Consider the following 23,561-nt stretch of genomic DNA (forward strand, 5'->3'; position numbering starts at 1 on the left):
TATATCTGTCCCAGACCATGGCTTCTTCCATGCACACACCTGTGAAACTACTCAGCATGCCACCAAGAAAAGGGTGAAGTGAGTTTTCATATGAAGTAATACAGGTTTTCCTCACTGTCCAAAGGTAGAAGATACTTCCAAAACATTTTATAAGCTGAAATATAATAAAGAAGCAATTGCCATTAATGCATATATGGCAAAGTATTCATGTTCTCACACCCAAAAAACCCACCAAATCATACAAAATAACATAAGATCTGAAATAGTACTAAAATATAGTGTTCACAGACACATTTTTTTAATAATTTTAATGAACATTTACAGAGAATTTGGATTTCTATTCATTCATTGCTGCACTTCTCTCCCCACCCAGCCCTCTCCCCCCGCCCCCCAGTTCGCTCCTCTTTCACACACACACACACACACACACACACACACACACACAAACACACACACATAATCTCCCAATCCACAACTGCAATGACATCCTTGAAAGAGGGATTTCCAGTAGTTAGGGTTTAAACTGGCTTAATGCTGCAAATTGTTGCATCAGCCCTGTCAATAACCCCATGGCTCTTGTATACTGAAACAGCAGTATATGGCAGAGGACAAAGTAAGACTGAGAATTGTCTCTGATCTTTTACTCCCATTCCCCAAGTCAGACCAGGTTCCTGCCCAAGATGTTCAAGTATAGAAAACTCCCCAGAGTCCTATGTAAGTTTGTGACTTCCACAAAGACCAAGTAAGTTGGAATGCACCAGAGGTACATGCAAGTCTCAACAGACCTTTCATAAATTGTTCCTTCATAATAAGAAGAGGTAGGTGTCTTTTATTTAAGGTTAAAAAGAGAAAAATAACATAAGTATAAATAAAAAAGGAATTGTATAAAGAATTGTGCTAAGACTCATTAGAAAACATAATAGAGCAGAGAAGAGGGAGAAAGGGCACTAAGAAAGGAAAAACAGTATGATGTTGCCAAGGATTTAATTTGGCATGGATCCCCGATCTGTGCCATGGAAGCACCTGTCTTCCTCACCATTTTGCCTCCAAATTCAAATCACATATTACATCAGGCAAATCTGTTGAAAAAAATTTCTTTAAAATGTTTAAAATGAGCTCTGGTAGCCTAGTGGATAAGGAATTGTGCCGAAAAGCAGATAGTTCAGTTTTACTAGGTTTTTCTCCAAGAGCGAGATGGGCAATCCTCCTCCTACAACATACAGCCTCTAAAAGTCTAAAACTTATTGTTGGTTCCAAACATCTAACAACCCCAAGACTATTTAAATGCAAAGATGTCATTTACAGACCATTTGCAGAAGATCAATCTCGGCTATCTGGACAAGACATAAGTGTTTAAAATGCCTTGGACTACTATTACAATAGGAGCTTCAACCGCTTTACATCGAAGACAAAGGTGTCGTAGGCATCTGTTATTCTCTCTCATCATCTACTCTTTATCCAGTAACTTCAATGTGTTTTCACTCCCCTTGATCCAATAATATTACCATCCTTGAAAGTGATGGTGTGGCAATAATATTACCATCCTCAGGAAATAGTGTGTCTGTGTAATTTCACAGACAAGCCAGTAAGTTATACTGGCATATATATGAGTTACAAATGCCTAACTTTGGTACAACCTGCAGTACTAGGCAAGGATGCCCAGTCTCACCTCTTATTCAATATTGTATCGAAGTTTTAGCGAGAGCAATAAGACAAGAGAAGGAAATAAGAGGTATTCAAATTGGCAAAGAGGAGGTAAAATTATCTCTTTATGCAGATGATATGATAGTATACCTAGAAAACCCTAAAGATTCAGCAAGAAAACTATTGTACGTAGTTGACCAATTCAGCAAAGTAGCAGGATACAAGATCAACATACAAAAATCAGTTGGATTTCTCTACAGTGACAAAGAGAAATCAGAGCTGGAGCTAAGAAAACCAATACCCTTCACAATAGCTAATCAGAAGATAAAATACTTGGGAGTAAATATAACTAGAAGCACAAAGGATCTATTCAAAGAAAATTACAAAACATTACTACAAGAAACAAAAAGAGACCTGGAGAAGTGGAAGAATATCCCTTGCTCATGGATAGGAAGACTCAATATTGTGAAAATGGCAATACTACCAAAGGCAATTTACACATTCAATGCAATCCTAATAAAAATACCAACCCCATTCTTCAAGGAGATGGAAAAAGTAATCTCTGGTTTCATTTGGAATGGAAAGAAGCCCCAAATAAGCAAAGCACTCCTCAAAAATAGAAAAAAGGTAGGAGGCATCTCACTCCCTGATTTCAAATCCTACTACACTGCTGTGGTGGTTAAGACAGCATGGTACTTTTACAATGACAGACACATAGGTCAATGGAATAGACTTGAGAGCCCAGAAATCAGCCCATCTACATATGGTCAACTGATTTTTGACAAGAAGATGAAATCAGTTAAGTGGGGAAATGACAGCCTTTTTAACAAATGGTGCTGGCAAAATTGGAGAAACACCTGCAGAAGACTCAAGCAAGATCCACACCTCACTCCGTATACAAAAACCAACTCAAGGTGGATCATGGATCTAGGACTAAAACCAAGGACTATAAACTTCATTAAAGAAAAGCTTGGAAGAATTCTAGTAGTCCTAGTCCAGAACATAAACAGTCTCCCAAGTATCCTGAAAAATCTACAACCAGGAGAAGATAAAATAGATGAATGGGACCTTCTAAGAATCAAATCCCTATGCACATCCAAAAACTTCTCCAACAGGGTAAAAAGGGAAGCCACAGACTGGGGAAAAGTGTTTGGTAATGACATGTCAGATAAGGGACTTATATCTAGACTTTATAAAATACTTGAGTACCACAACAAGATAAAGGTAAATAATCCAATAGAAAAATGTTTCTATATATTACTGTTTAGAAAAACTAAAAAAAAAAAAAAAAAAATAAAAATAAAAAAAAAAGAAAAACTGTGGAGTCTGTCTCATACCTTACCAAATAATTTTGCAACCAGATTTAATACATATTATGATTTCTGAATCATAATATAACAAGAAAGACCAAAATCTAACAAAGCAGTCTCCTCCTTCAGCACATTCCTTTTGCTGTTAACTCTTGTTAAACTTTGACACTTAATATCATTCACTTAACATTTTCTCCTTTCTCTCTCATAGGGGTTGATAGTTCTTGGGGAGGCACCCTCTCCAGAGCACACAACAGCAGATTTATTTCTTCCACATGGTTCTGAGGTGAAGACAGATCCTGGGACAGATAAACTGGTAAGTGTAAGAGAAAGAAAGGGGTAAATGAGTTCAGCCTGGGCACACTGTTTGTTTTTTCTAACGAGGCCTCACATATCTCTGGTGACATAGTTTTTAGAGACTTATTATGCTAACCCCAAAAGTTTCCTGTCTGGAGGTTCGAATCCACCACCATTCTCCTCCCGTGTGATTTCAGCTTCTGAAGCCCAGCAAAGGGGGAGCTGTGAGTTGGTTCCAACTCAACGACCAGATACTCTTGACATTTGTAGCTAAGACCTCCGTTGGGCTACAGGAAGGAACAGTGTCCTGTTTGGTTACTTTTGCCATTTCCTAAATAGGACAGTACAAGAACCCTTTTGCAGTTAGATAATCTGACTTTGGGATTTAAAAGCAACTTTTTTTTTTGTATGCGTGTACCGTCAAATCAGATCTGACTGGTGCAGGAGGAGATTGTCCCTCCTTCCCCGGCAGAGCATCTGGTGGTAAAAGCAACTTATAACTCAAGACACCACAGCTAGAGAGCTAGCTCTCATCATGGAAAGGGAGGCTAAGGTGTTGGTGTGGCTTTGCTTCTTAAACTGAGTTATGAGTTAGCCTACTGAGTCTGCTTTTTATTACAGACCGGCAGTGCTGTTACCCTTTTTTTATCATCTATTATTATTAACAGCTTTCAGAAGAAATTCTGCTACTGTTAATTCAAGATAAACGTGAAGATATTAAGAAATTGATAGTTCTCAAGGGAGCTCTGGTGGCCTAGTGGCAAGAAGCTGCACTGCAATCTCAAAGGCACATGGTTTGAATCCACGAGATGCTCCACTGGAAAAGGAAGGGCCATCTCCTCCTATGCCAGTTGGATCTGACTTGAGGATATGCAAGGGGGGGCGGGGGGAGGCGAAGAAATTGATAGTTCTCAAATGGAATATAATTTTGGAGCAAGAATGCAAAATTTGCCGCTATGCAAGTCATTGTTGTAAGAGAAATAGCAGAGAAACAATAGAAATTGAAGCAAAAATCGATTCTTTGAATAGGTTAGTAAAATTGGTAAACCATTTCCAAAACTGATAAAGAGAAAAGCAATTTGCCAGAGGAGGATAAGAAAAGATCCAGGAAATGTTAACCAGTTGGGGATGATTAATGTAACAATATAGAGGAAATAACTCTTTTTCCAAAAGAGAGGCAAAGTACCCAAACTTAAACACAATAGCTTTGTATTTATTAAACAGTTCTCTTCCAATTCTTCTTCCTTAAAAGACAAAGAAGTAGTAGAATCTTTTCCCAACTGATGTGATGAAACCAGTATAATAGCCCTTATACCAAAAAATGACAAAGTGGAGCAAGGGGTCACATTTCTCAGTGAACACAAGAGTGAAATCACTTAATGAAATAATGGTGAAATTTAATCCAACATAAATGGATAATAAACAGTATAAATTTTTAAAACCCTTTCTCAACTTGATTTAGTGTTTATGTGTAAAATGTATACCTGTATTATAAAAGATGATGATTAAGGGAAATACAGATTCAACCCATATCAGGTGCATTTTATGTAAGAAGAAACTGAAACTTTAAGTTGGTTCAAGACTGTTTATGACTCTCTAGGGCTTCTGGCGCTGTCATCTTTGTGGAAATACACTGCCACATCTTGGTCATTAGGAGTGACTGGGGGGGTTCAAACCACCACCCTGTAGGTTAGCAGCTCACTGTCACCAGGACTCCTTTCTGCACATCCCTCCGCTGGAAGCTCTTTCCTAATAGTTCTGAGTCTGGCAACTCTCCATCAAGTTTCTGAGGCTGTGAAGCTTTAGAGGTTGTGACTGAAGAGCAACTGGTAGATTTGAACGGCTAACCTTTTGCGTATTGCAGTATGGTTACCAGAACTGCTTTTCTATCTAATATGACCCTTGAATTTAATCTGGCTTTTCTTTAAGAGATTCTGGTATAATTAATTGATCTGGGTAAGAAGATAGAGTCATGTATAAGACACATGCCTGCTTTTTGTGAATAATAAATTTGAGTCTTATTTCTGTGTTAATAATTTTACTTCTCAACTTGTAGCCCTTTTAATTATGGAAGTCAGATTAGCAGCCCTCCTTGCTGCCTCTTAAAGTTACCCCAAAAGATAAATCCTGGGGCTCCCTGCTTTGGAGAGAAGGTATAGTACAGATACAGTCTATCTACCACACCAACTTTTCCTTTCTTTTGATTGTGGGATGTTTGCACCTTCAGAGCATATGCAGACACCTAATAAAATCCAAAGGGAAGCTTCTGTAATAGTCCTCCTGCCAGGTGGAAGAGCCTTTCCTTCTTCGATCTTTTTCTAGTTCCTATTGGTTGACAGCTATCTGAGTCATGCTGGGGCAGGGGCAGGGGTAGGGCAGCAACCAAAAACTCTAGTGATGTGACCCACTCAGATGGTAATGATTAAGCTTAGATTAGTATGTAGGTTTAAAACACAGAGGCATTTTTTACCTTTCTGTTCCTGTCTTTATGACTCTAGATAGGAAACTATAAAAGTCATGCATCTGTGATTTGTGCTTTCCTTTCTTGCCTCCTTCCATCTCCCCAACCCAAACCCACCTTCCTAGAGAGAGTATCTCTTGAACATTGTGATTGATATTTTAAGCTCTTTGTATATGAAATAGTCATTTTTGTTTTTGCACAACTCTGAGTTTTGTTGCCCAGTTCCCCTGCTTATTTGATTTTTGTTGTCATTACAGGAAGATCCCTCCTAAATTCTCAATGCCACCTTACGTGATTGGGACTGAGTTCCAGGCCTGCTCTGGAGTTTATGTTTTAGATTACTTTGTGGTTTTTATTCCTTTATTTTTATTTTATTTTACTATATTTTGTGTGTGTACTGTCAAATCAGATCTGACTGGTACAAGAGGAGATTGCCCCTCCTCCAGCAGTGTATCTGGTGGATTTGAACCATGCACCTCTGGAATTGTAGTGCAGCTTCTTGCCACTAGGCCACCATGGTTTTTATTCCTAATATATTATACTAAATAATGCTTTTGTTGTTGTTGTTGTTGTTGTTGTTTTCATTGTATTCAATTTTAGCTTAAGGCTTGAATTACCCCTAGTAAAGTATAGGTTCCTATTAAAAATCTGTAATAATAATAACAGTGACATTAATAAATAAAAAACCATAAAAAGTAAAATAAAAAAAAACAAAAATGAAGAACTGAGGCATTAAATATGTACATTTATGAGCGTAAAAAACAAACAGGCTCTTGACCCTTGATATCATGGCGAGTAATGACATTGCAGATGATTTTGTTTATTATTCTTCTTTAGACTTTTTACTGGGGCATTCTTGTGGTTTAGCCCATAGGGAGTTGCCCTGCTAACCCAGTGGGCTCACCTTTCTGGCACTTCAGGTCTACCAGTCACTGTGCTTCCAGTGCGTAAGTAGGCACTTTGCATTCACCAGCTGCTCTGTGGGATAAAGACTGGCAGTCTCCTTCCATGCAGTTTATTTAGCCTTTGAAACTATGGGTGAGTTCCAACTTGGCAGAACTTGGCAGTGAGGTTTCCATTTTTTGAGAAAGTTGTCATTTTTAAAAAAGAGAAAATTTAATTAAAAATTAGATTTTGTTGAACAATAGCGGCATTTGGTTTTATCTTATAATCCCTAAAATATTTTAATACAGTGGAATATAAACCCATTACTTAGATAAATGACACCTTATAGGACATGTTGTTTTATACCATCAAATCAGGACCACCTCATAGATGACCCACTAGTGGGTTTTCAGAGACAGTTAATTGTGTGGGAGGAGATTGCCCATCTTTATCCCACAGAACAACTGGTGTATTCAAACCTCATACCTTTCCCTTGGCAGTCAGTTCCTTTCCACTCATCCACCAAAGCTCCCTTATGGAACATGTTATTATATAAATCAGATCACTTACATAATTTTATGCTAAAATTGGCAAAATTATTAAAATCCACATGCCAGAAAATAGTTCACTGACAACATTTTCATGTTGAAAAGACACTTCCTACCTATGCCTCTCACACAGTCTTTTAGACTATTGATAGCCTTGCCATGAGTCTTGACCACTTTTATTTAGATGATTTGAGATAGTTTGTTTATGGAATTATTCTATTCGGACAAGATTGAATACTTTGTTAGTGAATTTGAAGATCTTTTATGGCTCTAGGAGAAAATTAGTAAAGAATTTAAGTTAGTGAGTCTGTGGAACATGATTTTGACTGATTCCCTAAGATGCCTGTACTACTTTATTTAAATGTACAAAGTTGTGAACAAGGAAGACAACATTTTCCCAGTGCATTGTAGCATACTTGTCTATTTACTTTTATAATCTGGCTTTCTGATAATTATTTCGTTATATCCTTAAATTGTGTTTTCTTCTCAAATCTGTTCGTATTACTTGAGATTGAGACTTGTCTAGGTTCACTCTCAGGTCTCCTTTGGCATTTTCTCTTTGAGAGTATAAGAGCCAAGCCCAAAATAAACAACATTACTGATCGTGAATTTCAGCCTCAAAATGGAGACTTTGAAATGCACTGGTAGCATTTAAAGAAAAAACAATACCAAAAAATTTCAGTCTACTCCAGAGTCAGTTTAGGAACAGAGCCTCTGACAGAGAGAACTGCCTTCTCGGTTTCGGCAGTTTCTGTAGGGTATGAGTATTTATGCTGTCTTTACCTCCAACCTTCACATGATTGACATCTCAAAACAACGCCTGTCCCTTTTGAGCTGCCCCCCCCCCTTTTTTTTTAGTGCTGTACAGTTGATTTCTGTTTATTAGAAATGCCATGGAATAAATTAGAATTGCCCCATAAAGTTATCTGGGTTGTAATCCTTATGGAAAAACATTGTCGGGTCTTCTACAGAGACACATACCACATGGGTTTCAACTGCTAATCTTTGAATTATCAGCCAAACCATTGTGCCACTAGGATGCCATCTTTTGATCTTAGTAGTTGTATTTTATTACGAAATCATGAAAATTAAGCTTTTCTTTTTATATTCTTCCTACCTTCCCTTAGTTATTTTTATATTCTAACCTTCTATTTGATCTGTATAATCTGACAACAATGGTTATGATTTTGAGAGCATCAGGCAAATCACTTGTTTACAAAGATTTTTATATTTTTACATCTCTGTCACACATTTTATAAAACAAATATCTTAGAGCCGAGGCTGTGTGGGGACCAGGCTTGTCAGTGAGGCAACCGCTCAGCAGGGGTGTTCAGGCTTCAGGGGCCAGCTGCCACCATGATCCTGCTGGAAGTGAACAAGCTGCATCATCGAGGAAGACACTCACAATAAGGTTCGAGAACGCAGTCGCCAGAAACAAGCCAGAAGCCGTAGAAATAGCATTTATAGATTTTGATGGGGTCCTCTATCATATTTCAAATCCTAATGGAGACAAAACATAAGTGATGGTCAGTATTTCTTTGAAATTCTGCAAGGAACTACAGGCTCAGGGTACTAATGAATTATTAAAGAGACTGTATGGAAACTTCTTGGTAAATCCAGAATCAGTATACAATGTTGTCTCTTTACTGTATGACCTTGAAAATCTCCCAGCCTCCAAGGATTCCATCATACATCAGGCTGACCTGTTGAAACGAAATTATTTTGCCTCTGTCTTTGAGAAATATTTCCAATTCCAAGAAGAAAGGAGAGAATAGAGCAGCTGTTAATTATAGGGATGATGAGACCATGTATATTGAGTCTAAAATGGACAGAGCCACAGTAGTCTTCAGCACAGTGTTCAAAGATGATGTAGTCATTGGAAAGGTGTTATGCAGGAATTCAAAGAAGGACGCAGAGCCAGCCACCTAGCACCACAGGTCCTCTTCAGCCACAGGGAACCTCCTTTCAAACTAAAGGACACCAAAGCTGCCGGTGCAACATTGGCTATATCACTTTTGTGCTGTTCCCTCGCCACACCATTACCAGTGCCCGAGACAATACCATCAACCTGATCCACATGTTCCGAAACTACCTGCATTGCCACATCAGGTGCTCTAAGGCCTATATTTTCACACATGTATGCGGACAAACCATCTGACTTCCTCCAGGTGCTGAACCATGCACACCCAGATGCCAAGAAAAAAGAAATTAAAACAATCACGAGGAAGATGTTTTCATCCCTCTTATCTCTTGGACACTAGAGAAGGAAGCGCCTGGCAACTGAAGGCTGAAACACTTGCTACCTGATAATAGTAGCTTTTAATGTTGCACCTCTTCAGGTTCTTAAGAGATTTTCTATTCTGGTTCCATTTTGTTCATGTTTGGAAAATAATCCACAGAAACAAGCTGTGCTTGCAAGGACTTCATATTTCTCAAGAACTGAAAAAATAATAATTCCTCTTATCTTCCCTCCATTACTCCCCTTCTGTCCTCTTTTTCCAAGCTGTTTCGCTTTGCAGTGTGTTACTGGTAATGAGTTGCAGTATAATGCAATCTTAACTTGTTTTCTCCTAAGTATTTGAGCTTAAAACTCCTATATCTAAAGAAATACTATTGGGGTTATTAATAAAGAAAATCTTTCTATCGAACATGGGGGGAAAAACACACAACAAAACAAATTTCTTGTACATAGTGAAGTTAAGGAGATATTAACTGCTTTTCAGTTTCCTGTTGGTTGCCTTGATACTTAAGTTATATATCCTTCTTGACCTGAAAACCTGCTGGAGGATTGACTCTGAATTTGAGGGTGGGGGGGGGGGGGGGGAGTTGAGGGGAGTCCCTTACTTTTTGACTCATGTTGCTGTGCACTTGCTTTGATGAGCTATGTTTCATAGAATAATTGGAATCATTTTTCTGTCAACACTTACTACTTAAAATGTTAAATATTTGTGTTATCCTGACCCTAAGCAAAGACTGATTGGTTTCATTATTCTCTTTTCTCTGGGTCATTTAAATTATGTTTTTCAAGTTGGTCATAAGAATTTATAACTGCTTAATGTAAATGAAATATTACTGCCTTTCAGGTTGCGATGCTGTTGGTTAAGTGTTGATACATATTTTTCTTTTTCTGTCCTTTATTCAGATTGAGTGTGTTTCTCAGCCACTAGAAAACCATGGTACCCCTATAACTGGTCATCCTTCAGAGTCTTTGTCTACCAAATCATGTGGAACATTGAGACCTGTCAATGGAGTTATCAATAAGTATGGTTTATCTTTCCTCTTTATTTGTCACATTGAGTAAACTTATAAAAAAATGAGTTTTGGGCTCTTGGGTGTCCTTAACCAAGATAACGTTGGTTTAAAGAAGCAGAAGCAAAGTTTCATAGAACTGTCATCTAATTTTTATTTGCAAACTTCATTATTTTCTGGTGAATTTCTAAAATTTCGCTCATGGCTTTTGTTATAGGAGAAAAGAAATTCATCATTTGGACTTGAATTCATTTATTGCTTTGTCTGAACAAAGTAGAGGAGCTTGAACTTTGTTGAGCTTTGTCTCCTTGGGTTTCTCTGAGAAGTGAATACTTTTCTCTTCCCCTGTACAGTCTTCAGCCTGTCTTGGCAGACCACGTTCCAGGTGATGGCTCAGATGCTGAGGAGCAGTTACATAAAAAGCAGCGACTGAATCTCGTTTCTTCTTCATCTGATGGCACCTGTGTGGCAGCCAGGACTCGTCCTGTACTGAGCTGTAAGAAGCGAAGGCTTGTTCGACCTCACATCATCGTTCCTCTTTCCAAGAAGGTCAGTACCAGTGAGACTTGGTCATTGTCAGGCAGTGATCCTGATGCTCAGATAAAGGATTTAGTCTCCTGCCAACTTTGGTTAACGTGGCTTACCATGAAGGTTTCTTGGTTAACTTTTTTAAAATATTAAGTTCCTAGGTCCTATTTCCTAAAGATAGTGATTGAATAACTCTTGTGGGTAGAATTGGGAATTTTATTTTAAAATACCATCAAGCTTCTAGTTGCCTCTTAAGCCAATTTTTAAAATACTGTCTTAATTTCTTGAATAGAAAGGGAAGAGAGGATATTTAAATGCAGCTACCAACACTTTAAAGAAAGGTCAGGTAGCTTCTCACCTGTACTGTAATCACAGAAAATAGTAGAGGTCACTTTGCGTAAAATAAGAATCTACACTTAAGTTTCTAAATTAATGTCATCCTAGAGAAAATGGAGATTCATTTATAATTTCAGGGAAGCTTTTTAAGTTCATTGTTTGCTGACTGTTCAAATTACAGAGTTGACTGTATTCTAGAACTCAGTGATACTTCAGTGAAATTAATACAGTGCTATTGCTAAGAGCATTAACTTAGACGACAGTAAACTTGGACTTGATTCATACCACTGCCACTTAGTAGTTTTGTGTTTTGGAACATGTTAAATCTTGGGTGCCCCTTTCCCCCAAGCCTGATGATTAAATGAAAATTAGTATAATGTGTTTATTGGCGTATCTGTCTAATAAGTTTTTAGTACAAAGTTGATATTACTATTATTTTGGGTTTGGTCATTCATTCAGCAGTATGTATTGAGCACCTCTAGTAATCTAGATCTGTTCTAGGTATTAGGAATAAAACCAAACCCGTTATTATTGTGAAGTATTCTGGTGGAGAGAAGCATGCAGTAAATGAAGTACACAGTATGTGGGAGGGCCGTAAATATTGTGAAGAAAAGTGCAGCAGACTAAAGGAAGTTCAGGAAAGCTCAAATAAGTAGTTTAGAGCTGGAGTATGAAAAACTCCAAAGGCGTGAATAATGAATTGTAAAAGTGATGTCCTGGAAAGTAAGTTAAAACATTTTCTGTGTTAGATATGCAGCTAGGTCAGGTAAGATCAAAGCAAAGAATTGACCAAGTTGGTGAAATCCAGGGTCTTTGGAGAGGAAAATTGGTGATTGGAACAGTCTTAGTTTGAAATGAGTAGGGAGGAATTGAAAATTCATTACTGACAGTGCTCTTAAAGATGTTGCTGCAAAAGAGAATGGACAGATAGCTTATTTGACAACAGGGGACTTTTAGGACATTTGCTGACCTTTCAGATAGTAGTTGAGTGCTTACCATTCCATTACTTCTGTTCCTCAGGCCCTCTCTGAAATGCTAGAAATGGGGTGCCAGGATAAGGTATTATGTAGGTTTATCATACTGATACTTGAGTCTTTATTTTTTGCTGTTAGTCACATAAATGATTTTATAGAATGATTCTCTGAGAAGTTGAAGAGTTGTTAAGTAAGCAAGAAAGCAGTACATTATTTTAAAATTACAGTCGTCCTTTGATCATATCCTTGACACTGTTTACACTGCCTGTTTTAATATCAATTAAATTAGACAAATCCCATGAAGAAACTTGTTTCTAAAATATTTGGTAGCATTCTGAAATTTGTTTTAAATTATGAAATAAACTCTTATCTTGTTTCTGACAGGAATGTCTTCTGATCCATGCCTAAAAACTGTTGTAATTTTTAAAGGTCCATCTGAAATTCTCAAATACGGTTCAAAAAGTCAAACTAATGCCTGAAGTCTAAACATAAAGTAAACTAAAGAACCTTTGATTCTACTGCCATTTTCTAAAGCAGAATCATGGCAGCATACACAGAATTAAGTGTGGGAAACAAGACAAAGAGACAGAGTTGGAGAAAGAAACCATTTGCCACGTGTAGCAAACATGCTAGCATTCTACCATGCTTGCATCCAAAGACCTTTCTTGATTATTCCGTGTCTCTCATGATACCACACTCAAACTGTTCCCTAACAAGTGTCTTGCCTTTCAGCCTTTAGAGGTGGTGAGTGTGTGAGGCAGATTTATTTGACAGGGGTTTGGGGTTTGTTTGGTTTTGGGGTTTTTGGTGTTTTGTTTTTTAGTACCTTGAGTACTAGGTGTTGCACTCAGCAATTTTTATTACTACTGTTACTATTCTTGAATAAGACAAAATGCTTACCTTCCTGGAGCTTAACTTTTCTCATGGCAAAGCTAAATAGTGGAGAAGTTAGAGATAATTTATTTTCTGGTAGTAGTATATGATAGTTCACAATATTTTTAGGAAATTGACTTAATTTTATAAAGAAAATCTTATAATAAGAACTATGTATTTCTAGCTTTTCTGTTATCTTTGTAATTGTTTCCCTTAACCCTCCTTATAAAAGGATGATGATATTATTGTTGGGTGCCATCGAGTCGTGTACGACTTACAGCGACCCTGTGAACAACAGATCTGAGCTCTGTTCTATCGGGTGCCATTTTCACATTTCCTGACACACTACAGCCCATTGCAGCAGTCACCGTGTCAATCTACTGAGTCGAGGGTCTTCCTCTCCTTCTTGACCTACTTCTAAGCTTCACGTCCCTCTCCAAAGTATAGCCCCTCCTAGTAACATGCCCAAAGTATTTTTGGGGCTTGTTGTTAAGTGATGTGGAGTAGACTCTAATAGAGGCTCTAATTGATCAAATATTTATCCAGTCCTGCAACATCCTCATAATCTCTATTGTGCTTATGTTGAATGTAATAATCCATGTGACAGTCGATCTAATTGAGCCGTCCTCTTCTTTGTTGACTGTCCACCTTTCCGAGAATAATAATAATGTGCTTTTCCAAGGACCAGCCTATCTGACAATTACTTTTTACCCTATTTTTTTATTTCTATTATTTCATTCATTAACACTGTGTTCTACACACTCTTTCATTCACATTGTACTTCATGTAACCATTGATAGACACTGTATTTCATATAACTGATCACTGTTGATCTGTACTTAATAACACCCTGTCTCTTGGAGTCCTCATTGAATCTGTCCTATTCGGTCGCCACTTTTACCCCCTGTCCACACACTAAACTCTACACTCCCAATAATCCTCACTCTTCACTTTTTCCCACATATCTGAATAGTTGTCCTTCCATTTTTACAATAATTCTTAGGCAGTATTTATCCTTATGAGACTTGCTTTCTAGACTTTTTCATGTTCTATAGTATTTTACAAAATCATTGTTCCTTAATTCTGCGTAGTCTGCTGTAGTCTGTATGTACCACAGTTTCTCAGTTCATTTGTTAATGAGCATTTGAACTGTTCCCATTTTCTTACTTTTCTGTATAATGCTGCTGTGAAAATAGGTGTACCTACCTCTCTGTTCATGTCTAATTTCTCACGTCTTTGGGGTATATTCCTAGTAGTAGAATAGATAACTCTAACTTCTTAGCCATTTCTGTTTATAGATAAACATACTTTCAGAACAGTGTTTTTAAAAAGTTGAGTCTTCTAGTGGTTTATTGTGGTCTTCTCATTCTCTCTTCCAAATCTCTTTAATATCTCTTTCATATTTTCTGCTTCTGTCTTTTCTATCTGCTGTGGTTCTATTTTTCAGGATTCTCTTGAGTTGTATTTAATTTTGGTTCCACTTGCCCATTGAGCATTTTACAAGGTATTTTTGTGTATTTACTTTTTCCAAAATACCATTTCCCCCTGTATTTTCACATGTATTATGATGTCTGTTTCTTTCATTTACATTCTAACAACTTCTTTGTAATTATTTTTAGCTTGCTACTTATGTTATTCCTGGCTTGTTGAAAACATTCCCATTTTTTCCCCTCCATCTGCTAATTACCCCATTATCAGTCTATGTGCTTTGTGATTTTAAATCTTTGACATTAATAGCTGTTTGGGGAATTGTATAAAGCATATTTTCTGTGGAAGTTTTAATGATCCTGGGCTATGGAAGTATCTCTGTACAGTTTCTTTATAGCCTTTGAAAAATCCTCAGGAATCTAGATGAATTTTAAATGTCAGGTGTTAGCTCACAGTCTCTGTATCTATACAGGTGATAAAAATTTGGAACTCTTATTTGAATATGGCTAAAGACTATGCTTCTGTTTTTCCTAAGTCCCAGGGTAGATAAACCTCTTTGTCACTTTACTGGCTGGTTGACCAAAACTTTCTTCTCACTGCCTTAACTTTGAGTTTCCTTTTTCTTTAAAGTACCAAGATATTTCCTACTCTTGATTGAGGCTGGGCCAGAGAGCCTTTAGTTTGTATGCCATAAATTCTTCAGTGACACTTGTGCCTGGTTTTTAAATGCAGAAAATACTTTTAAGCTCTAGGTAAAATCAAGTATGTTGAGATTATTGTTAAAATATAAATTAAAATTAACAAGTACTTATTTGTGAAGCATTAGGTAAGATTTAAAAGTGATGTAATCTGTAGTGTTAGTTTGACATAGTGATGAGCAAAAATGCTTGTTGATAATCTACCAGTGCTGTAATATTGTGCTAAGTGATTAAGTTTAGAGAACATTACCTCTTTTTGCCTAAAAGTTTCATGAGATATATTAAAGGCTCAGAAGCCATTACTGTTAAAAATAAAATCTGCAGAGCAAAAAATCAACAGAATGAGGGAGTTCTGGTGGCCTAGTGGCAAAAAGCTGCACTGCAATCCCAGAGGTGTGTGGTTCGAATCCACCAGATGCTCTGCTGGAGAAGGAGGGGCAATCTCCTCCTGTACCAGTCAGATCCAGTTTGGACGGTACACACACAAACTATTTTTTAAAAAAACAACAGAATGGAGAAACAAAGAATCCAGTCACTAATACAGCCTCAGTGTTCAATGTAAGAGGATTATTGCCATCATTAATAATTTATTACTAATCTTTTTGAAATCAGAGCCGTGTATAAAAGAATAACGATACATATGAAAGAAATAAAATTTGTTATTTACCTAGCTTATTTGACCAAGAAATTGTAAGTTATACTGATAGACACCATTTAACTACTAACAGAAACACTTAGGAAACCAATTTTCTGTTCTGCAGTTTTATGATGTTTGTATGCTTAAAATAGAAAGTTTCAAAATTAGATCCCTATACATCAGTGTTTTCCACATCTTAAAATAGCCTCAATTATTAATAGTTGCAAGAGGTGTATTAAAGAGAATAAAGGGTAGACAGCTTCACTCAGCTGTTGAGTAGGGCTGTGAATTGGTTACTGTTTGGATAAGGTTCTGTTTCACTTTGGTTGATTCTTAGAACATTATCTTATTTCTCGTCCATACTTCTTCTGTCTGAGGGTATAAAGTGTTGACCTGTGCCCTTCCCTCAGAATTCTGAATTTGAGTTTCAGCCAATCTCCTCATCAAGAAGAGACTGTCAGAAGCTCCCTTCTGTGTTTTAAGGTTATTTGCCTAACTTCTGAAAGTGATTCAGGAGGAAAGAAACCTGACATGTTTTGTACGCACTTCTCTGTCTACTTTTTACTGGGAATTTGACTCTTTAAGTTGCCCCTCGGGCGTGACCTAGGAAAGCTTTGCTTATTTTTCTGTCTCCCAGTGGTGACTTTCTTAATTTAGGCAAAACTCAAATGCTAAGTGTCTTGTCCAGAATCAGCAAATGCCCTCAGGAGGGAAAAAGTTATAGAATGTGAGCTCTGCTCCAGGGTTTGTTCTTCTCTGAATTGTTAGCTCTAGAGCACTGTTGTAGTTTAGCATATCTCACAGCACGAGGATTTGGAGTGTGTTTTTAAGCTGGCTTTCCTAGTTTTAAATCCAGAGTAGACTGATAACACATAATCCACCATTTGTAGACAGTTCAATTATTTTAGGACCAGTTTGCCTTTTCAGAGTTTATTCTCACACTCTGTAAATACAATCTAGTAGAGGTTAACCTATTTTAGCTCTACTATCTAACTGGACCTTTTGGGGTCTCTTGCACATACCATGCCCCTTTTGATCAGTCATAATTCAGAAACTCTGGGAGTCATTCCATTCATAGTTCCCTGATTGCTCTTTGATCTTTTGCGATTTCACTCTGTGCGTGTGTTTCTTGATAGACCACATACTCGATGGGGGTCTTATCTAGATTTATTGCACTGTTTCTCCCCACGTTAGCCTTTGGTCTTTGTTTCCTCAACTTGCTGCCCTGCTTGGATCCTCCTCCTTGTTCTGCAATCTGAGATGGGCTTCCAGATGGACAGCCACGGTGGTCATGGTGCTTGCTGCAGAAATTAAAGTCCTGTCCTCCTGCCATTGTCCAGTTTTCTAGTTCATGGCCCAGAGCAGAAATCCAGTAGTGTCAGTGTTGTCTTTTCCAGTGTTTTATTTTAATTTTTTTTGTGTGTGTATACCGTCAAATCGGTTCTTACTGGTACAGGAGGAGATTGTCCCTCCTTCTGCAGCAGAGCATCTGGTGGATTCAAACTATGCGCCTCTGGGATTGCAGTGCAGTTTCTTGCCAATAGGCCACCAGAGCTCCCTTTATTTTATACATTCTTAAGGCACACACCAAGTTGAGCCATTTGTACTGTGAGCACTTGTATACCTACAATTCTGCAAATTTATGTTTATTATGCTTGCTTTATCAAAGGTCCATTCTTTAGTCATTCTTATTTTGGGTACATCTCAAAATCTGCTGTGTTCATCTACCTTCTGCATTTCCTGAAAGCTGACAGGTAGATCTAGTGGCTTGAATAAATTTAGATCTGAATTTTGTAAAAAAACCCAAACAAACAAAAAAAAATTAGGTAGCCTTGTGGTGTTGCATCAGAGGAAGTAGAATGGTTTTGTTGTTTTATCAGTGATTATTATACCTATTATTTCATTAGAAGCTAAAGAATGGTAATGATTCTGCCTGTGTCACTTGGTAGCTAGAATGTGTCCATAAAGAGAAAGGTTTGTCCTTTTTTATTTGTTTTTTGGAAGTTTGTGTAGAAAATAGTATGATTGGTGTTTTTTTCCTCTTATGTATTAGTTGTCCAAATAGTAAGTTGATTTTCTACCTCTCCTGAGGACAGCGAGTAAGGGGAAATGTCCATCATTATGAACTCATGGCTTGAAACACTTGTAATGGCTTAAGCTATTGAAGGATTTTGTTTTAATGCTTAGAATGTCGGTAGTCTTTGGCTAGATTTAAGCTTTTGCTCTTTTTTTTTTTTAAATTATTATTTTTTGTTTGTGTACTATGAAATCAGATCTGACTGGTACAGGAGGAGATTGCCCCTCCGTTTCCAGCAGAGCATCTCGTGGATTTGAACCGCATACCTCTGGACATGCAGTGCAGCTTCTTGCCACTAGGCCACCAGAGCTCCCTCACTCCTTATTTTTTTACCTGACTACAATTATTGCAATTTCTTACTCTCACCATTAATAGCTAATCGAAGTTGTATCTTTGAACTCTTCAAGGAGTTGTCTTAATTTGAATCCATTGGTTCTAAACGATTTTGACCTTCCTTATGCCTTTACCCCATGAGACACTTGGCAGTATCTACAGATACACACACACGGAATGAATCTCTTACAGGCTTAAATTAGAACATATTTTACTCTGGGTTTAGCTGCAGACATCATTGATTATCATGTATACAAGGAAAGTTTTATGACAGTAGTTTCAGTTGTCTTGGAATTGTGGTGGTGAGGGTGTGCCAGTAAGTTGGAAGCAACTCATAGCTGATCCAGTGGGTTTACAGAGGCAGTAAATCACAATCCTTCTTCCACAGAGCATCTTGTGGATTTGAACCATATGTCTTTGGTATTGCAGTTCAGCTTCTTAACACTGGGCCACCAGAGCTCCCTTTTTGGAATTAAAAACTAAATATGAATGCCTGACCATACAAACATTATTTTCATTGTTTGTTCCTAAATTTTAAAAAAATAACGTCAGTGTTAGGCTAAATTAAAGAGTAACTGTTGAGTATTGTGTAATGCAGGGCAGCTTGTTGCTTTGAGGCTGCTGAGAATCTTAAGTCTTTTGGGATGAGATGGGGAAAGATGAGGGAGACATGTGCTTGGTGATTGAAGGCCCTTAGCTGAAATAGCAAGTCATGTCTCACTGAGAGGTAGGAGCTAGTTGCTTGCTTTAGCAGACATTTAAAACTCACCAAGTTGGTGAAAATAGGCAGCCCTTTTGAGCTATACTCAGTGCAGTTTCAGCTCCCAAGTTCGATAGTGGGACTTAGGGTAAACCAATTTCCTCATTGCAAAAGGTGCAGACTGACTTAGTCACTTTGAAAAATTGTGGTGTTTGAATTAGAAAAATAGAACTCTTTGACATATATCTACTTTAACAAACTATTAATAGAAGTTATAGAAACTAATAATAGCAATTCTACTTCCTTTTAGCAGCATTATTTGACCTTGAAGAATTATCTAAATCTTTGAGTTAATGAGCAGAGAGCTAGATTTTGGCAGGTGCTGGATACTCAGCAGAGTGTTTTGTCTATCTTTTGACAGGTTCACCGGAATAGCCCAGTCCGCTCTGGCTGTGATGTGAATCCCTCTTGCGCACTCTGTGGATCTGGCAGCGTCAACACTATGCCTCCTGAAATCCACTACGAAGCCCCTCTGTTGGAACGTCTTTCCCAGTTGGACTCTTGTGTTCATCCAGTTCTAGCATTTCCAGATGGTAAGAAAAACACCACAAAATATAGTCTAATGAATGAGGTTTAGAGTTCCAAGTGAAAGTCCACCAACATTCTGGTACAACCTAGATAATCTCAGGGCATCACTTTGTATCAACAAAGTCTTGCTTGGAATTTTGCAAATAGGGTATGACCTGAGTATGCTGCTAAAAGATAACCATTTCCTTAAGAGAGAAACCCTTAACTCTTCATGGACCTGGAAAATCCTGAAGTCTTTTGCCTCTAGTGATAAGCATCCTGATCTGAGAGTATGTCAGAAAATGTACCATCTATTTATACCATGATGTAAAATAAGGTGAGCTGCACATTTGCTTGTAGAAAGGTGCCTGCTTTTTGGGGTTTGCATGCCCCTGAAATCTCAGGAATTCTCCATGTGTGCATAGCACAGGTCCTTAGTATTAATCATGTACTGTCTGAAGTTAATCTGCTAGTTCTCCTTTTCCATGATAACTTTTCTCATGCTAGACAAAAGAAAGGCATTCCTCCTCCTCCTCCTGCTAATTGTCTGAGAGTGTTAAAAACCTCGGAGTTGGGGGTCACTAACTGAACAGAGAGATTGTTCTAAGAGTTCATGCCTCCTAAAGGAGAATCATTTGGGAATTAAGTGGAAAAGACTTAATTTATTTTTTTTTCTCCTTCAAAATGAAGGTGAAGGTACCTTGTTCTGTGTAGACTGGAATATGTGGCAAAGTTTTATGTCTTCTCTGTCTTAGAATAAATACTACAAGAATTGATAATTGAAGTCAGACTTTATTTTGACTACTGTCTAAATCAACTAAAAGGCAGGTTTTTCCTTAAAGTAACTCAACCAAGGTTTTGGGGTTTTTGTTTTGGTGGGGTTTTTTTTTTAAACAAAAGACCTCTACATATTAAAAAATTCATTGAATTTGAATCAACCAACTGAGCCTCCCTTCCGGCCTATTTTCCGAGCCTGTCAATCTCATGGGAGGCGTTGTCCATATTTTTTCCTTAGAGCTGCTGGTGGATTTGCACTGCGAGAGGTTCCACCTTTAGGTGAGCAGTGCAGTGCCCTGCAGACTGCGCCACCAGGGCTTCCATATGTGTATTTTGTATTTTTAAGGTATTCTTATGCAGACTGCCAGAAAAGAAAGCTTTACGACTGACTTTGGTTGTTTGTGGGGTTTTTTGTGGTATTTTTTTAAATTACATTACAGATGGTATGTGAGCAGAAGGCATTGACACCATTGCCCTAGATAGGATGACTTTATTGATTTTTCAAATAACCTCATTATTTGATCCCAGGTTGTAAAAAGTAAATGTTTCTTCTTGAATTGCTGTGTTATTTTGTCTATATATAATGACTTGTATTACTGCTATTTTTGTACTTACGCTGTTGTTACTATAGTTTATGTTTGAAGGCTATCATACCATATTTTTTCATTTTCTCTCTTGTATAATAATTTTATTAATATACTTTTCAAGTGTTTAAAAGAGAATGAAGGGGAGCTCTGGTGGCCTAGTGGCAAGAAGCTGCAACTACAATCCCAGAGGTGCACGGTTCGAATCCACCAGATGCTCTGCCAAGGAAGGAGGGGCAATCTCCTCCTGTACCAGTCAGATCTGATTTGACAGTACACGCACACAAAAATAATAATTAAAAAAAGTAAAAGAGAGAGAGAGAATGAGTGAAACTAGAAACATAGGAACATGAATTTTACTGTATCTTGGGTTTACTTACTGTGTTAATGAACGTTAATACACCATTCATTGACAACAGAATTGGCAAACTTTCTTACAGGTTCAGATGATAAAAATCTGAAGCTTTGTAGATCGTATAGTCTGTCACAATCATGACTTTGGCATAAATGTGTCTACACTGCTGTCATTGCACAGAGCAGCCATTAGCATTAAGGAAAGGAATGGTATAATCTTGAGCCAAGAAAACTAGTTAAAGAAACACGTAATCAAGGTCAAGGTCCATCAATTTGAAGAGAGAATATGTTTCATAAAAATGCTAACAAAATGATCCACTTAAATATAAATGAGCCTAGATCCATGTCTTACACTATACACAAAAACTAACTCAAAATGGATTAAAACTCTGCATGTAAAACCATAAAATTAATAGGGACAAGCCGAGTGACCTCAGCTTATGACATAAATTATGTTTGCTAAACATAATGAAAATACACAAACATTGTAAACTAGATAAATGAGACCTCCTAAAAAGCAATTGAGAGACTCAGTTTTAGCAGTGGCGTATCTGACAATCCCTCAAATTGTACAGAAAATGTCATTACCTCAACAATAAAAAGGCACACAGGTTGCATATGAGCAAAGGACATGAACACAAGTTGCTAAAGATGACATTCAGGTGATTAACAAAGATGAAAAGGTGATCATAGGCTGTTAGTTTAGTCATTGCTATCAGGCCAGTTCTGACTCCACCTAAAATACAGAAATAGAACTGCTTTATAGGTTGTCCAAGGCTATAAACTGTTACTATTTTTAATAGATGTGTTGTTGTTGTTGTTGTTATGTGCCGTCGAGTCGTTTCCGACTCATAGCGACCCTATGCACAACAGCCCTAAACCCTGCTCTATCCTGCGCCAACTGCACCGCCTCTGACACACCCATCCCGATTACCCCAGTCACCGAATCAATCCATCTCATAGCGGGTCTTCCCCTCCTGCGTTGTCCCTCAACCCTCCCAAGCATGATGTCCCTCTCCAAGGACCCGTCCCTCCTGGCAACATGTCCAAAGTATGTCAGACGAAGCCCCAGAATCCTTGCCTCCAAGGAGTAGCTTGGTTTAATCCTCTCCAAGATAAATCTGTTTGTTTTCCTGGCAGTCCAGGGTACATTCAGTACCCTTCTCCAGCACCACAGCTCAAAAGCATCCACTCTCCTTCTTGTCCTCCCTAGTCATTGTCCAACTCTCTGATGCATAACAAGCGATTGCAAATACCATGACCTGTATCAGGCGCACCTTAGTCTCCAGAGAGACACTGTTGCTCCTGAATACCTTAGAGAGGTCCCTAACAGCAGACTTTCCCATCGCGATACGCTTTTTGATTTCCTGACTGCTTGTGCCAAGAGTGTTGACTGTGGAGCCTAGCAAACTGAAGCTGTGAACACTCTCAGTCTCTTCGTCATCCATCCTGATGCTGCCAGTTGGTCCAGTGGCGAGAATCTTTGTCTCCTTTACTGAATTGGTTAGTAAGTTCAAGCCACCAACTTTGCCCTTAACAGCATCTGCCATCGCAGAAATACAAATTCTAGTGAAGCTGTGGAGAGATTGGAACACTTAATGCTCTGCCAGTAGGACTGTAAAATGATACAACCACTATGAGAAACTGGATGGTACTTTCTTAAAGTGCTAGACTAGAAATGCCTTACGATTCAGAAGCCTCGTTCCTAAGTATATATCCTAGAAAAATGGAAGAGCTGTGACACAAGTAAACATGACATATGCACACTCATCGCCGCATTATTCACAATAGCAAAGCCACGGAAACAACCTAAGTGGCCATCCCCAAATAAATGGATAAACTGTGGTATGTACATAAAATGGAGTACTGATAAAGGAGAATGTGGAATCTGCAAAACTCCATAACATGAATGTATCTCAACAACTTAATACAAGTCACAAAAGGGACAAATAGGAATAGGAGACCAGTCAGTGTATGAGACTTATTTTTCTAAAAAGTCAAGAATAGGCAAACATTATTTGATGATTGTTGTTGCTATGTGCCATCGAGTCTCCTGCGACTCATAGCGACCCTATGTACAACGGCCCTAAACCCTGCTCTGTCCCTTGCCAATCTTACTGTCTCTACACACCTACCCCCAATTACCCCAGTGACTGAATCAATCCATCTCAGCCAGGGTCTTCCTCTCCTGCGCTGTCTCTCCCCCCTCCCAAGTATGACGTCCCTCTCAAAGGACTGATTCCGCCTTGCATCATGTCCAGAAGTATGTCAGACAAAGCTTCAGAATCCTTGTCTCCAAGG

At 38.1% G+C, this 23,561-nt stretch overlaps 1 protein-coding gene and 1 pseudogene across 1 annotated transcript in view; both read left to right on the forward strand.

Annotated features, from left to right (window-relative positions):
- KANSL1 (KAT8 regulatory NSL complex subunit 1) overlaps window positions 1-23,561 on the forward strand; it is a 192,140-nt gene that overhangs the window by 154,180 nt on the left and 14,399 nt on the right. The window contains exons 4-7 of the mRNA XM_006897809.1: window positions 3,166-3,270; window positions 10,288-10,406; window positions 10,748-10,943; window positions 19,400-19,571. Of these exons, the coding sequence (XP_006897871.1) occupies window positions 3,166-3,270; window positions 10,288-10,406; window positions 10,748-10,943; window positions 19,400-19,571 (592 nt within the window). The remainder of the gene's footprint in view (window positions 1-3,165; window positions 3,271-10,287; window positions 10,407-10,747; window positions 10,944-19,399; window positions 19,572-23,561) is intronic.
- LOC102852981 lies at window positions 8,546-9,406 on the forward strand (annotated as a pseudogene).

This window comes from Elephantulus edwardii, unplaced genomic scaffold, assembly GCF_000299155.1.
Source record: "Elephantulus edwardii isolate Elephantulus edwardi_28Jun2011 unplaced genomic scaffold, EleEdw1.0 scaffold00216, whole genome shotgun sequence".
Classification (NCBI taxonomy): domain Eukaryota; kingdom Metazoa; phylum Chordata; class Mammalia; order Macroscelidea; family Macroscelididae; genus Elephantulus; species Elephantulus edwardii.